Source organism: Oncorhynchus mykiss, chromosome 8 (genome assembly GCF_057628025.1).
Source record: "Oncorhynchus mykiss isolate SJ-2025 chromosome 8, ASM5762802v1, whole genome shotgun sequence".
NCBI lineage: Eukaryota > Metazoa > Chordata > Actinopteri > Salmoniformes > Salmonidae > Oncorhynchus > Oncorhynchus mykiss.
Window position 1 is genome coordinate 79006647 of NC_143029.1, and position 16301 is coordinate 79022947.

At 45.7% G+C, this 16301-nt stretch overlaps 1 protein-coding gene across 13 annotated transcripts in view; it reads right to left on the minus strand.

Annotated features, from left to right (window-relative positions):
* LOC110530665 (dynein, cytoplasmic 1, intermediate chain 2a) overlaps window positions 1-16301 on the minus strand; it is a 30857-nt gene that overhangs the window by 2807 nt on the left and 11749 nt on the right. For 3 of the 13 annotated variants that reach the window (XM_090182696.1, XM_036986312.2, XM_090182697.1), the window contains exons 2-15: window positions 7779-7899; window positions 7454-7583; window positions 6979-7057; window positions 4964-5026; window positions 3532-3656; window positions 3334-3426; window positions 3090-3252; window positions 2587-2686; window positions 2043-2168; window positions 1670-1816; window positions 1309-1422; window positions 1083-1216; window positions 353-497; window positions 137-277 (exon numbers count right to left, since the gene is read on the minus strand). In XM_090182696.1, coding sequence (XP_090038822.1) covers window positions 137-277; window positions 353-497; window positions 1083-1216; window positions 1309-1422; window positions 1670-1816; window positions 2043-2168; window positions 2587-2686; window positions 3090-3252; window positions 3334-3426; window positions 3532-3656; window positions 4964-5026; window positions 6979-7057; window positions 7454-7583; window positions 7779-7898 — 1680 coding nt within the window. In that variant the 5' untranslated portion in view covers window position 7899. Of the gene's footprint in view, window positions 1-136; window positions 278-352; window positions 498-1082; window positions 1217-1308; window positions 1423-1669; window positions 1817-2042; window positions 2169-2586; window positions 2687-3089; window positions 3427-3531; window positions 3657-4963; window positions 5027-6978; window positions 7109-7453; window positions 7584-7778; window positions 7900-16301 lie in introns of all 13 variants that reach the window. The other 10 variants (XM_090182699.1, XM_036986315.2, XM_090182698.1 and 7 more) reach the window with 5 other exon arrangements.

The following is a 16301-nucleotide window of genomic DNA, read 5'->3' on the forward strand; positions in this document are numbered from 1 at the left end:
GAGGATGGGCTCATTGTAATGTCTGGAATGGAAATTTTTGAACGGAGTCAGATGAGGTTTCCATATGTTTAATACCGTTCCATTACAGTGAGCCCGTCATATAGCTCCTCCCACCAGCCTCCTCTGGTGTGTGTACCTCTGTGTCGTTGTTGAGGTTCCACAGGTCCAGGCGTCCAGATCCGTCTACACAGGCGAAGAGGGCGGGGTGTGTGGGAGACCACATGACATCATACACATAGTCACAGCTGTCCTCAAATGAATACAGAGGACGGGTACTCTACAGAGAGAGAGAGAGGGTACTGTTAGAGAATGAGGTGGGGTTGATGTTTCTGCGTGTGTGTGTGTGCGTTACCTTGGTGGTCCACAGCTTGACGGTCCAGTCGAAGGAGGCAGAGATGAACAGATGGGAGAAATCCACAGGACCCCCAGCACTGTGACAGCTCAACCCAGTGACCGGACCATGATGTCCCTCAAATACATCACTGATACCTGCTTTACTGTAACACAGACCATGTGCACAAAGCAATCGTTACTCCACATCGTCAAATAAAATCACACACACACACACACACACTCACGTACCTCCCTAATCACACACACACACTCGCGTACCTGTAGAATCTCACACACACACACACTCACGTACCTCCCGAATCTCACACACACACACACACACTCACGTACCTCCCGAATCACACACACACTCACGTACCTCCCGAATCACACACACACTCACGTACCTCCCGAATCACACACACTCACGTACCTCCCGAATCACACACACACTCACGTACCTCCCGAATCACACACACACTCACGTACCTCCCGAATCACACACACACTCACGTACCTCCCGAATCACACACACACTCACGTACCTCCCGAATCACACACACACTCACGTACCTCCCGAATCACACACACTCACGTACCTCCCAAATCACACACACACACTCACGTACCTCCCGAATCACACACACACACACACTCACGTACCTCCCGAATCACACACACACACACTCACCTCCCGAATCACACACACACACTCACGTACCTCCCGAATCACACACACACTCACGTACCTCCCGTGGCGGCAGGCAGTGTAGACTGATCCATCTTCACTCCCGACCACAAAGTTGTTCACATCACCCAGCGGAAAAGCCATGGAGGTCACTGCTACTGCCTTAGACTGCTTAAACACCAGCTCCAGACTGTCCTGGAACGCACACACACACACAGCATTAAGACTGACAAAACACTAGCTCTGCGATGTCCTAGAACTCACACACACACACGCTGCAGTCGTACCTGTGGTTGAGACAGCATGTCCAGGCTCCAGGAGCACATCTTTCCATCAGTCGAGATGCTGATGAGGTTGTGAGCATTCTGAGTCCCCACCACGTTCACACAGTACACTGGGTGCTGAACATCACAGGACACAGACACAGTTCAGTCTCTATGGGCGGCAGGTAGCCTAGTGGTTAAGAGTGTTTGGCGAGTAACTGGAAGGTTGATGGTTTGAATACCTGAGCCTTGAGCAAGGCACTTAACCCTAGTGGCTCCTGTTAAGAGCGTATGACAAATGTCAGTAGCTAACAGTAGCTTGTAAGCTAATATAATGTAAATAACTTCACAATTTGAAAGCTATTGAGCACTCTGCGTATGTTACCGTGTGAGCAGATGCAGAAAGAGGAGTTCTCTGTACAGGTGTTCTCTTGTTGCTCCTGTTGTCCCATAGGACGATCTGGCCTGAGTAAGTCCCACCCACGACCAGGTTAGGATGGAACCTGGCGAACGCTGCTGACATCACTGCAGACTGGAGGACAGGCAGAAGAAAATGATTTTCGCAGAGCAGTGCGTGTGTGTGGTGGCACCTTCATTGGGGAGGACGGGTTTGTGGAATGGTATCAAATACATCAGACACAAGGTTTCCAGGTGTTTGATACCATTCCATTCACTCCGTTCCAGACATTATTATGAGCCGTCTTCCCCTCAGCAGCCTCCCCTGGTGTGTGTGTATGCGCGTTCATGCGTTTGTGTACCTGGCAGTGGAAGGTGTATTCAGGTGTTGTCTTCTTGAACTTCATGTTCCAGACCAAAGCCACTCCGTCAGGCTCATGAGGAGCCTCCTCGTTGTTGTTGTAGGAGGCCACCAGCAGCTCAGGGTACTGAATCAAACAGGAGTCGAACACGAGATTAATATGAATCCGACAGTTCCATATAGTATATACACTGAGTGTAAAAAACATTAGGAACACCTTCCTTTTGCCCTCATAACAGCCTCAATTCGTTGGGGAATGGACTCTACAAGGTGTCAAAAGTGTTCCACAGGGATGCTGACCCATGTTGACTCCAATGCTTCCCACAGTTGTTTCAAGTTGTCTGGATGTCTTTTGGGTGGTGAACCATTCTTGATTCACACGGGAAACTGTTGAGCACGAAAAACCCAGCAGCGTTGCAGTTCCAGACACACTCAAACCGGTGAACCTGGCACCTACTACATACCCTTTTCATTCAGTCTATTTCATGGAAAGAACAGGTTTTGTACACTCAGTGTATATTTACAATCATTACACACTGTCTTACCTGAGGAGACCAGTCCAGACAGGTGACCACCCTGTTCTTGGACCAACGTTCGTCAGAGAACGCCCTGTTCAGAGACATCTTAGCCCCCGCCTGCATCTCACTGGAAAAGAAGAACGAGAAGGAGAGAGGAGGGGGTAGAGAGGAGCAGGATGGGAGAGAGAAGAGGAGGGGGAGAGGGGAAGGAGAGAGGAGGGGAGAGAGAGGAGGAGGGGGTAGAGAGGAGCAGGATGGGAGAGAGAAGAGGAGGGGGAGAGGGGAAGGAGAGAGGAGGGGAAGGAGAGAGGAGGGGAGAGAGAAGAGAAGGGGGAGAGGAGAGTGGGACAGGGGAGAGAGAGGCCGTTAGGGAGAGAGGAGGTGTTTGTTGTTATTATTGATATTGATTATTGTACTAAAATGTTGAGGGAGCTAGCACACAAGCATTTAGCTGCACCTTTTATACCAGCTGGGAAGTGTGTGTGTGACTAATAAGAATAATAATTATTTGACAGTTTGGGGTGTCTCACCCCTCCTTGTCTTCCAGGTCTCGGCCGCTGTAGTCAAAGCAGACGTCTACTCGTTCAGACAGAGCCCGCTCCACAATCCTGCTCCCTCGATCGAAGAACGCCATGAATTCCTCCGAGTGGAGAAGCTGCATCTTCTCCTCTTCAGTCAGATCTTTGGGAGTGACTACAAACACACACACAAATATCAGCTGTGGTGTAGGCAGGGCTAGCCAATTTACAGGTAAGAGGTTAAAGTCAGTCTCACCTTCTTCCTGCTTCTCCTCCTGATCAGCTTTCTCCTCCTTGGACTCCTCTGCTGGCTTGGGCTCAGCCATCTCCTCCTCCTCTTCCTCCTCCGCTACAAACACCCCCACACACACAGGTTCAATATCATGCTCACAACAACACAACATACTTTTAAAAGTCTGTAAATTGCTGGTAACACATAAAACACAAGGACTACCTGGTTTGGCCTGTGTGTGTGTTTGTGTACAGGTGGGGGTCTGTGTCTCCTTGGAGTAGGACACAGACTGTTTGGGTGGGAAATCCACCTGGGTCACCTTTGCCATGCCAAGCCTCAAACTACGCCTGGAGACACATACATAGTCAGGGAGACACATACAAACCTAAAAACACAGCCACAAGATTATACAGACTCTCTCATGCACGTACACACAAGGTCGGAGACTCTTCCACATCCAAATACACCATCAGAAAGACAAACACTCTACATGCGCTAGCAGACAGCAATGTGCATGATGCAAACATGTCCACCAAGGAAAGACCAGGCCGAAGAAGAGAGGAGCAGTACCCCAGCCAAGTAGGGAATATGTCTTAGATAGTAAGAGAGAGAGAGAAGCAGTACCCCAGCCAAGTAGGGAATATGTCTTAGATAGTAAGAGAGAGAGAGAAGCAGTACCCCAGCCAAGTAGGGAATATGTCTTAGATAGTAAGAGAGAGAGAGAAGCAGTACCCCAGCCAAGTAGGGAATATGTCTTAGATAGTAAGAGAGAGAGAGAAGCAGTACCCCAGCCAAGTAGGGAATATGTCTTAGATAGTAAGAGAGAGAGGAGCAGTACCCCAGCCAAGTAGGGAATATGTCTTAGATAGTAAGAGAGAGAGAGAGGAGCAGTACCCCAGCCAAGTAGGGAATATGTCTTAGATAGTAAGAGAGAGAGGAGCAGTACCCCAGCCAAGTAAGGAATATGTCTTAGATAGTAAGAGAGAGAGGAGCAGTACCCCAGCCAAGTAGGGAATATGTCTTAGATAGTAAGAGAGAGAGAGAGGAGCAGTACCCCAGCCAAGTAGGGAATATGTCTTAGATAGTAAGAGAGAGAGGAGCAGTACCCCAGCCAAGTAGGGAATATGTCTTAGATAGTAAGAGAGAGAGGAGCAGTACCCCAGCCAAGTAGGGAATATGTCTTAGATAGTAAGAGAGAGAGAGGAGCAGTACCCCAGCCAAGTAGGGAATATGTCTTAGATAGTAAGAGAGAGAGGAGCAGTACCCCAGCCAAGTAGGGAATATGTCTTAGATAGTAAGAGAGAGAGAGAGGAGCAGTACCCCAGCCAAGTAGGGAATATGTCTTAGATAGTAAGAGAGAGAGAGAGGAGCAGTACCCCAGCCAAGTAGGGAATATGTCTTAGATAGTAAGAGAGAGAGAGGAGCAGTACCCCAGCCAAGTAGGGAATATGTCTTAGATAGTAAGAGAGAGAGAGAGGAGCAGTACCCCAGCCAAGTAGGGAATATGTCTTAGATAGTAAGAGAGAGAGAGAGGAGCAGTACCCCAGCCAAGTAGGGAATATGTCTTAGATAGTAAGAGAGAGAGAGAGGAGCAGTACCCCAGCCAAGTAGGGAATATGTCTTAGATAGTAAGAGAGAGAGAGAGGAGCAGTACCCCAGTAGGTCGGAGTCAGAGTGCAGCTGTAGAGTAGAGGGGTCAGGATCCCAGTGTAACGTCCTGATACAGCCACAACGCACCACCGGGGAGAAGCAGAGAGGGGGAGAGCAGGAGAGAAAAGTTAGATGAGAGAGAAGTAGACAGAGAAGGAGAGGGAGCGGAGAGAGAGATGGCGAGAGAGAAAACAGGGAGTGAGAGAGGAGTGGGAAGTGAAAGAGAGAAAGCAGACAAGTCAGAATTTACAAACCTGTTGTTAATAAATACTGAGCCAGGAAATACACTGAACTAAAATATAAATGCAACATGCAACAATTTCAAAGATTTTACTGAGTTACAGTTCATAGAAGGAAATCAGTCAAATGAAATAAATTCATTAATTAGGCCCTAATCTATGGATTTCATATGACTGGGAATCCAGATATGCATCTGTTGGTCACAGATACCTTAAAAAAAGTAGGGGTGTGGATCAGAAAACCAGTCAGTATCTGGTGTGACCAACATTTGCCTCATGCAGCGTGACACATCTCATTCACAATGTTTACAGCAGCATTACGCTTGCCCACACGAAGCCATACGCGCTTTCTGCCATCTGCCCGGCACAGTTGAATCCAGGATTTATTTGTGAAGAGCACACTTTTTCATTGTGCCGGTGGCCATCGAAGGTGAGCATTTGCCCACTGAAGTGAGTGACGACGCCGAACTGCAGTCAGGTCAAGACCCTGGTGAGAATGACGAGCACGCGTCCCTGAGGTTTCTGACAGTTTGTGCAGAAATTATTTGGTTGTGTAAACCCACAGTTTCATCAGCTGTCTGGGTGGCTGGTCTCAGACGATCCCGCAGGTGAAGAAGCTGGATGTGGAGGTCCTGAGCTGTGAAGAAGCAAGTGGTGGTCCTGGGCTGTGAAGAAGCCAGTGGAGGTCCTGGGCTGTGAAGAAGCCAGTGGAGGTCCTGGGCTGTGAAGAAGCCAGTGGAGGTCCTGGGCTGTGAAGAAGCCAGTGGAGGTCCTGGGCTGTGAAGAAGCCAGTGGAGGTCCTGGGCTGTGAAGAAGCCAGTGGAGGTCCTGGGCTGTGAAGAAGCCAGTGGTGGTCCTGGGCTGTGAAGAAGCCAGTGGAGGTCCTGGGCTGTGAAGAAGCCAGTGGAGGTCCTGGGCTATGAAGAAGCCAGTGGAGGTCCTGGGCTGTGAAGAAGCCAGTGGCGGTCCTGGGCTGTGAAGAAGCCAGTGGAGGTCCTGGGCTGTGAAGAAGCCAGTGGAGGTCCTGGGCTGTGAAGAAGCCAGTGGAGGTCCTGGGCTGTGAAGAAGCCAGTGGAGGTCCTGGGCTGTGAAGAAGCCAGTGGAGGTCCTGGGCTGTGAAGAAGCCAGTGGAGGTCCTGGGCTGTGAAGAAGCCAGTGGAGGTCCTGGGCTGTGAAGAAGCCAGTGGTGGTCCTGGGCTGTGAAGAAGTCAGTGGAGGTCCTGGGCTGTGAAGAAGCCAGTGGAGGTCCTGGGCTGTAAAGAAGCCAGTGGAGGTCCACGCCAGCCCATGTGGAGGTCCTGGGCTGGCGTGGTTACACGTGGTCTGCGGTTGTAAGGCCGGTTGGATGTACTGCCAAATTCTAAAAAAAACGACTATGGAGGCAGCTTATGGTAGAGAAATTAACATTAAATTATCTAGCGACAGCTCTGGTGGACATTCTTGCCATCAACATGCCAACTGCATGTGTTGTGTGACAAAACTGCACATTTTTGAGTGGCCTTTTATTGCCCCCCAGCACAAGGTGCACCTGTGTAATGATCATGTTGTTTAATCATCTTCTTGATATCCCTCACCTGTCAAGTGGATGGATTATCTTGGCAAATGAGAAATGCTCACTAACAGGGATGTAAACACATTTTTGCACAACATTTGAGAGAAATAAGCTTTTTTGTGCTGATGGAAAATATCTTGGATCTCAGCTCATGAAACATGGGACCAACACTTTACATGTTGTGTTTATATTTTTGTTCAGTGTAGTTAATCACATAGACACACATACCTAGAGTTTCCATCTCCAGAGTCCTGGCTTCCTGTCTCGCTGCACATTGATTTGGCTGAGGGAGACATAGGGGCGGGGACTAGATAGTGAAACAAACACGTATCCTCTGTTATTACTCTCAGAGGCTGGGCTGTTGAGTGAGTGAGTGAGTGAGTGAGTGAGTGAGTGATCAGTTGGTTAGTCATAAAATAAAAAAGGGGGAAGATACAAAAAAGGAAAAGAAATAAAAGGAGAAGAGAGAGAAAAGTAGGTGTAAGTGACATGCTGAGGCTTCATGCTGAAAGGTTTAATCAAAACCAGAAGAGAAAACAACAGAAAAGATGTGAAGAATTCTTTAACAATTCAACAAAACCAAGACAGGACAAGGAAATTATATTGGTGTAACACTCAAATGTTAAACACAGACAATGAATGTTAAATTAGAATACAAACTGTGTGTGTGTGTGTGTGTGTGTGTGTGTGTGTGTCTCCTTACCATTGGTTATATCAGGGGCGATCCCCATGCTCTGCAGTAGAGCTTCAGCCTCTCTCCTCTTCTTCTCCAGGTCAGACGAGTCTGGTGCCCCAGCTGCACCCCCCTCCCCTCCCCGCTTAGAGTCAGACCCCTACAGGGGGGGAGGGAGGAAGGGGGGCGAGGTACCGTGAGGGGATTTGTTGAATGGCAGGGACAGGGAGACAGTAATATAATAAATACTGCATGTTGGCTATAACATAATAATCATATACTGATAGCCCCCACTCCTCTGCATCAAGCCAGCAGTCAGCAGGTTCTACATCATTCTTCTATTCTCTCTACTCACATCCTTCTTCTTGTTCTTCTCCTCCTCCTTTCTCTTCTTTTCCTCTCTGATTTGGGCCAGGCGTTGTTTCTTCCTCTCCAGCTCCGCCTTCAGCTCACTCTTATCCTGTTTATCTGCCATGCTATAAGAGAGAGGGAGAGAGAGAGAACAAGTCAATATGAGTTTGGAGATGTGTGTGTGCATGCGTGCGTGCGCTGGGGGGTGTCACACTGGAACCATGTGAACACAAAGGGACAACTATTCATGACAATGTGTCCTTTATCTGTGAAATGTAAAGTAAGAAACAAAGTAGTGACAGTATCTATGCTATGCCTACGTTAAGCTGGGTTGTTATTAGGCGGCATTCTGCCTTCTCCCTTCAGTTCTCAGCCATTAGCTTCGCCCATGACTGCCTCGTGTGAACTACAACACCGAAGCTGTGTATTCATGTTTAGAAACTTGAATAACCATCACCTGCGATGCGGCTTTCGAAACATAGGGCCTTTATCTTTCAGCGGGAAAGAATCATTCAAATGAAACAGGTAGACTTCCTGTAGCAGTTACAGATCCATACAGCTATGGTGCCTTACTGTAGCAGTTACAGATCCATACAGCTATGGTGCCTTACTGTAGCAGTTACAGATCCATACAGCTATGGTGCCTTCCTGTAGCAGTTACAGATCCATACAGCTATGGTGCCTTACTGTAGCAGTTACAGATCCATACAGCTATGGTGCCTTACTGTAGCAGTTACAGATCCATACAGCTATGGTGCCTTACTGTAGCAGTTACAGATCCATACAGCTATGGTGCCTTACTGTAGCAGTTACAGATCCATACAGCTATGGTGCCTTACTGTAGCAGTTACAGATCCATACAGCTATGGTGCCTTACTGTAGAAGTTACAGATCCATACAGCTATGGTGCCTTACTGTAGCAGTTACAGATCCATACAGCTATGGTGCCTTACTGTAGAAGTTACAGATCCATACAGCTATGGTGCCTTACTGTAGCAGTTACAGATCCATACAGCTATGGTGCCTTACTGTAGCAGTTACAGATCCATACAGCTATGATGCCTTACTGTAGCAGTTACAGATCCATACAGCTATGGTGCCTTACTGTAGCAGTTACAGATCCATACAGCTATGGTGCCTTACTGTAGCAGTTACAGATCCATACAGCTATGGTGCCTTACTGTAGAAGTTACAGATCCATACAGCTATGGTGCCTTACTGTAGCAGTTACAGATCCATACAGCTATGGTGCCTTACTGTAGAAGTTACAGATCCATACAGCTATGGTGCCTTACTGTAGCAGTTACAGATCCATACAGCTATGGTGCCTTACTGTAGCAGTTACAGATCCATACAGCTATGGTGCCTTACTGTAGCAGTTACAGATCCATACAGCTATGGTGCCTTACTGTAGAAGTTACAGATCCATACAGCTATGGTGCCTTACTGTAGCAGTTACAGATCCATACAGCTATGGTGCCTTACTGTAGCAGTTACAGATCCATACAGCTATGGTGCCTTACTGTAGAAGTTACAGATCCATACAGCTATGGTGCCTTACTGTAGCAGTTACAGATCAATACAGGTATGGTGCCTTACTGTAGAAGTTACAGATCCATACAGCTATGGTGCCTTACTGTAGAAGTTACAGATCCATACAGCTATGGTGCCTTACTGTAGCAGTTACAGATCCATACAGCTATGGTGCCTTACTGTAGCAGTTACAGATCCATACAGCTATGGTGCCTTACTGTAGCAGTTACAGATCCATACAGCTATGGTGCCTTACTGTAGCAGTTACAGATCCATACAGCTATGGTGCCTTACTGTAGAAGTTACAGATCCATACAGCTATGGTGCCTTACTGTAGCAGTTACAGATCCATACAGCTATGGTGCCTTACTGTAGAAGTTACAGATCCATACAGCTATGGTGCCTTACTGTAGCAGTTACAGATCCATACAGCTATGGTGCCTTACTGTAGCAGTTACAGAACCATACAGCTATGATACCTTACTGTAGCAGTTACAGATCCATACAGCTATGGTGCCTTACTGTAGCAGTTACAGATCCATACAGCTATGGTGCCTTACTGTAGCAGTTACAGATCCATACAGCTATGGTGCCTTACTGTAGAAGTTACAGATCCATACAGCTATGGTGCCTTACTGTAGCAGTTACAGATCCATACAGCTATGGTGCCTTACTGTAGAAGTTACAGATCCATACAGCTATGGTGCCTTACTGTAGCAGTTACAGATCCATACAGCTATGGTGCCTTACTGTAGCAGTTACAGATCCATACAGCTATGGTGCCTTACTGTAGCAGTTACAGATCCATACAGCTATGGTGCCTTACTGTAGAAGTTACAGATCCATACAGCTATGGTGCCTTACTGTAGCAGTTACAGATCCATACAGCTATGGTGCCTTACTGTAGCAGTTACAGATCCATACAGCTATGGTGCCTTACTGTAGCAGTTACAGATCCATACAGCTATGGTGCCTTACTGTAGCAGTTACAGATCCATACAGCTATGGTGCCTTACTGTAGAAGTTACAGATCCATACAGCTATGGTGCCTTACTGTAGCAGTTACAGATCCATACAGCTATGGTGCCTTACTGTAGCAGTTACAGATCCATACAGCTATGGTGCCTTACTGTAGCAGTTACAGATCCATACAGCTATGGTGCCTTACTGTAGAAGTTACAGATCCATACAGCTATGGTGCCTTACTGTAGCAGTTACAGATCCATACAGCTATGGTGCCTTACTGTAGCAGTTACAGATCCATACAGCTATGGTGCCTTACTGTAGCAGTTACAGATCCATACAGCTATGGTGCCTTACTGTAGAAGTTACAGATCCATACAGCTATGGTGCCTTACTGTAGCAGTTACAGATCCATACAGCTATGGTGCCTTACTGTAGCAGTTACAGATCCATACAGCTATGGTGCCTTACTGTAGCAGTTACAGATCCATACAGCTATGGTGCCTTACTGTAGAAGTTACAGATCCATACAGCTATGGTGCCTTACTGTAGCAGTTACAGATCCATACAGCTATGGTGCCTTACTGTAGAAGTTACAGATCCATACAGCTATGGTGCCTTACTGTAGCAGTTACAGATCCATACAGCTATGGTGCCTTACTGTAGCAGTTACAGATCCATACAGCTATGGTGCCTTACTGTAGCAGTTACAGATCCATACAGCTATGGTGCCTTACTGTAGAAGTTACAGATCCATACAGCTATGGTGCCTTACTGTAGAAGTTACAGATCCATACAGCTATGGTGCCTTACTGTAGCAGTTACAGATCCATACAGCTATGGTGCCTTACTGTAGAAGTTACAGATCCATACAGCTATGGTGCCTTACTGTAGCAGTTACAGATCAATACAGGTATGGTGCCTTACTGTAGAAGTTACAGATCCATACAGCTATGGTGCCTTACTGTAGAAGTTACAGATCCATACAGCTATGGTGCCTTACTGTAGAAGTTACAGATCCATACAGATATGGTGCCTTACTGTAGCAGTTACAGATCTATACAGCTATGGTGCCTTACTGTAGCAGTTACAGATCCATACAGCTATGGTGCCTTACTGTAGAAGTTACAGATCCATACAGCTATGGTGCCTTACTGTAGCAGTTACAGATCTATACAGCTATGGTGCCTTACTGTATGGTGCCTTACTGTAGAAGTTACAGATCCATACAGCTATGGTGCCTTACTGTAGAAGTTACAGATCCATACAGCTATGGTGCATTACTGTATGGTGCCTTACTGTAGCAGTTACAGATCTATACAGCTATGGTGCCTTACTGTAGCAGTTACAGATCTATACAGCTATGGTGCCTTATTGTAGCAGTTACAGATCCATACAGCTATGGTGCCTTACTGTAGCAGTTACAGATCTATACAGCTATGGTGCCTTACTGAGCAGTTAAAGATCTATACAGCTATGGTGCCTTACTGTATGGTGCCTTATTGTAGCAGTTACAGATCTATACAGCTATGGTGCCTTATTGTAGCAGTTACAGATCTATACAGCTATGGTGCCTTATTGTAGAAGTTACAGATCCACACAGCCACGGGGTCTTACTGTAGCAGTTACAGATCCATACAGCTATGGTGCCTTACTGTATGGTGCCTTACTGTAGCAGTTACAGATTTATACAGCTATGGTGCCTTACTGTATGGTGCCTTATTGTAGCAGTTACATATCCATACAGCTATGGTGTCTTACTGTAGCAGTTACAGATCCACACAGCCATGGGGTCTTACTGTAGCAGTTACAGATCCATACAGGTATGAACCTTACTGTATGGTGCCTTATTGTAGAAGTTACAGATCCATACAGCTATGGTGCCTTACTGTAGCAGTTACAGATCCATACAGCTATGGTGCCTTACTGTAGAAGTTACAGATCCATACAGCTATGGTGCCTTACTGTAGCAGTTACAGATCCATACAGCTATGGTGCCTTACTGTAGCAGTTACAGATCCATACAGCTATGGTGCCTTACTGTAGAAGTTACAGATCCATACAGCTATGGTGCCTTACTGTAGCAGTTACAGATCCATACAGCTATGGTGCCTTACTGTAGAAGTTACAGATCCATACAGCTATGGTGCCTTACTGTAGCAGTTACAGATCCATACAGCTATGGTGCCTTACTGTAGCAGTTACAGATCCATACAGCTATGATGCCTTACTGTAGCAGTTACAGATCCATACAGCTATGGTGCCTTACTGTAGCAGTTACAGATCCATACAGCTATGGTGCCTTACTGTAGCAGTTACAGATCCATACAGCTATGGTGCCTTACTGTAGAAGTTACAGATCCATACAGCTATGGTGCCTTACTGTAGCAGTTACAGATCCATACAGCTATGGTGCCTTACTGTAGAAGTTACAGATCCATACAGCTATGGTGCCTTACTGTAGCAGTTACAGATCCATACAGCTATGGTGCCTTACTGTAGCAGTTACAGATCCATACAGCTATGGTGCCTTACTGTAGCAGTTACAGATCCATACAGCTATGGTGCCTTACTGTAGAAGTTACAGATCCATACAGCTATGGTGCCTTACTGTAGCAGTTACAGATCCATACAGCTATGGTGCCTTACTGTAGAAGTTACAGATCCATACAGCTATGGTGCCTTACTGTAGCAGTTACAGATCCATACAGCTATGGTGCCTTACTGTAGCAGTTACAGATCCATACAGCTATGGTGCCTTACTGTAGCAGTTACAGATCCATACAGCTATGGTGCCTTACTGTAGAAGTTACAGATCCATACAGCTATGGTGCCTTACTGTAGCAGTTACAGATCCATACAGCTATGGTGCCTTACTGTAGCAGTTACAGATCCATACAGCTATGGTGCCTTACTGTAGCAGTTACAGATCCATACAGCTATGGTGCCTTACTGTAGCAGTTACAGATCCATACAGCTATGGTGCCTTACTGTAGAAGTTACAGATCCATACAGCTATGGTGCCTTACTGTAGCAGTTACAGATCCATACAGCTATGGTGCCTTACTGTAGCAGTTACAGATCTATACAGCTATGGTGCCTTACTGTAGAAGTTACAGATCCATACAGCTATGGTGCCTTACTGTAGCAGTTACAGATCCATACAGCTATGGTGCTATACTGTAGAAGTTACAGATCCATACAGCTATGGTGCCTTACTGTAGCAGTTACAGATCCATACAGCTATGGTGCCTTACTGTAGCAGTTACAGATCCATACAGCTATGGTGCCTTACTGTAGCAGTTACAGATCCATACAGCTATGGTGCCTTACTGTAGAAGTTACAGATCCATACAGCTATGGTGCCTTACTGTAGAAGTTACAGATCCATACAGCTATGGTGCCTTACTGTAGCAGTTACAGATCCATACAGCTATGGTGCCTTACTGTAGAAGTTACAGATCCATACAGCTATGGTGCCTTACTGTAGCAGTTACAGATCAATACAGGTATGGTGCCTTACTGTAGAAGTTACAGATCCATACAGCTATGGTGCCTTACTGTAGAAGTTACAGATCCATACAGATATGGTGCCTTACTGTAGCAGTTACAGATCTATACAGCTATGGTGCCTTACTGTAGCAGTTACAGATCCATACAGCTATGGTGCCTTACTGTAGAAGTTACAGATCCATACAGCTATGGTGCCTTACTGTAGCAGTTACAGATCTATACAGCTATGGTGCCTTACTGTATGGTGCCTTACTGTAGAAGTTACAGATCCATACAGCTATGGTGCCTTACTGTAGAAGTTACAGATCCATACAGCTATGGTGCATTACTGTATGGTGCCTTACTGTAGCAGTTACAGATCTATACAGCTATGGTGCCTTACTGTAGCAGTTACAGATCTATACAGCTATGGTGCCTTATTGTAGCAGTTACAGATCCATACAGCTATGGTGCCTTACTGTAGCAGTTACAGATCTATACAGCTATGGTGCCTTACTGAGCAGTTAAAGATCTATACAGCTATGGTGCCTTACTGTATGGTGCCTTATTGTAGCAGTTACAGATCTATACAGCTATGGTGCCTTATTGTAGCAGTTACAGATCTATACAGCTATGGTGCCTTATTGTAGAAGTTACAGATCCACACAGCCATGGGGTCTTACTGTAGCAGTTACAGATCCATACAGCTATGGTGCCTTACTGTATGGTGCCTTACTGTAGCAGTTACAGATTTATACAGCTATGGTGCCTTACTGTATGGTGCCTTATTGTAGCAGTTACATATCCATACAGCTATGGTGTCTTACTGTAGCAGTTACAGATCCACACAGCCATGGGGTCTTACTGTAGCAGTTACAGATCCATACAGGTATGAACCTTACTGTATGGTGCCTTATTGTAGCAGTTACAGATCCATACAGCTATGATGTCTTACTGTAGCAGTTACAGATCAATACAGGTATGAAACTTACTGTAGCAGTTACAGATCCATACAGCTATGGTGCCTTACTGTAGCAGTTACAGATCCATACAGCTATGAACCTTACTGTAGCAGTTACAGATCCATACAGCTATGAACCTTACTGTAGCAGTTACAGATCCATACAGGTATGAACCTTACTGTAGCAGTTACAGATCCATACAGGTATGAACCTTACTGTAGCAGTTACAGATCCATGCAGGTATAAACCTTACTGTAGCAGTTACAGATCAACAAAGCTATGAACCTTACTGTAGCAGTTACAGATCAATACAGGTATGAACCTTACTGTAGCAGTTACAGATCAATACAGGTATGAACCTTACTGTAGCAGTTACAGATCAACACAGCTATGAACCTTACTGTAGCAGTTACAGATCCATACAGCTATGAACCTTACTGTAGCAGTTACAGATCAATACAGCTATGAACCTTACTGTAGCAGTTACAGATCCATACAGCTATGAACCTTACTGTAGCAGTTACAGATCAACACAGCTATGAACCTTACTGTAGCAGTTACAGATCTATGCAGGTATGAACCTTACTGTAGCAGTTACAGATCAACACAGCTATGAACCTTACTGTAGCAGTTACAGATCTATGCAGGTATGAACCTTACTGTAGCAGTTACAGATCAACAAAGCTATGAACCTTACTGTAGCAGTTACAGATCCATACAGGTATGAACCTTACTGTAGCAGTTACAGATCCATACAGGTATGAACCTTACTGTAGCAGTTACAGATCCATACAGGTATGAACCTTACTGTAGCAGTTACAGATCCATGCAGGTATGAACCTTACTGTAGCAGTTACAGATCCATACAGGTATGAACCTTACTGTAGCAGTTACAGATCCATACAGGTATGAACCTTACTGTAGCAGTTACAGATCCATACAGCTATGAACCTTACTGTAGCAGTTACAGATCCATACAGGTATGAACCTTACTGTAGCAGTTACAGATCCATACAGGTATGAACCTTACTGTAGCAGTTACAGATCCATGCAGGTATGAACCTTACTGTAGCAGTTACAGATCCATACAGGTATGAACCTTACTGTAGCAGTTACAGATCAACAAAGCTATGAACCTTACTGTAGCAGTTACAGATCCATACAGGTATGAACCTTACTGTAGCAGTTACAGATCCATGCAGGTATGAACCTTACTGTAGCAGTTACAGATCCATACAGGTATGAACCTTACTGTAGCAGTTACAGATCCATGCAGGTATGAACCTTACTGTAGCAGTTACAGATCCATACAGGTATGAACCTTACTGTAGCAGTTACAGATCCATACAGGTATGAACCTTACTGTAGCAGTTACAGATCCATACAGGTATGAACCTTACTGTAGCAGTTACAGATCCATACAGGTATGAACCTTACTGTAGCAGTTACAGATCCATACAGGTATGAACCTTACTGTAGCAGTTACAGATCAACACAGCTATGAACCTTACTGTAGCAGTTACAGATCCATGCAGGTATGAACCTTACTGTAGCAGTTACAGATCCATACAGGTATG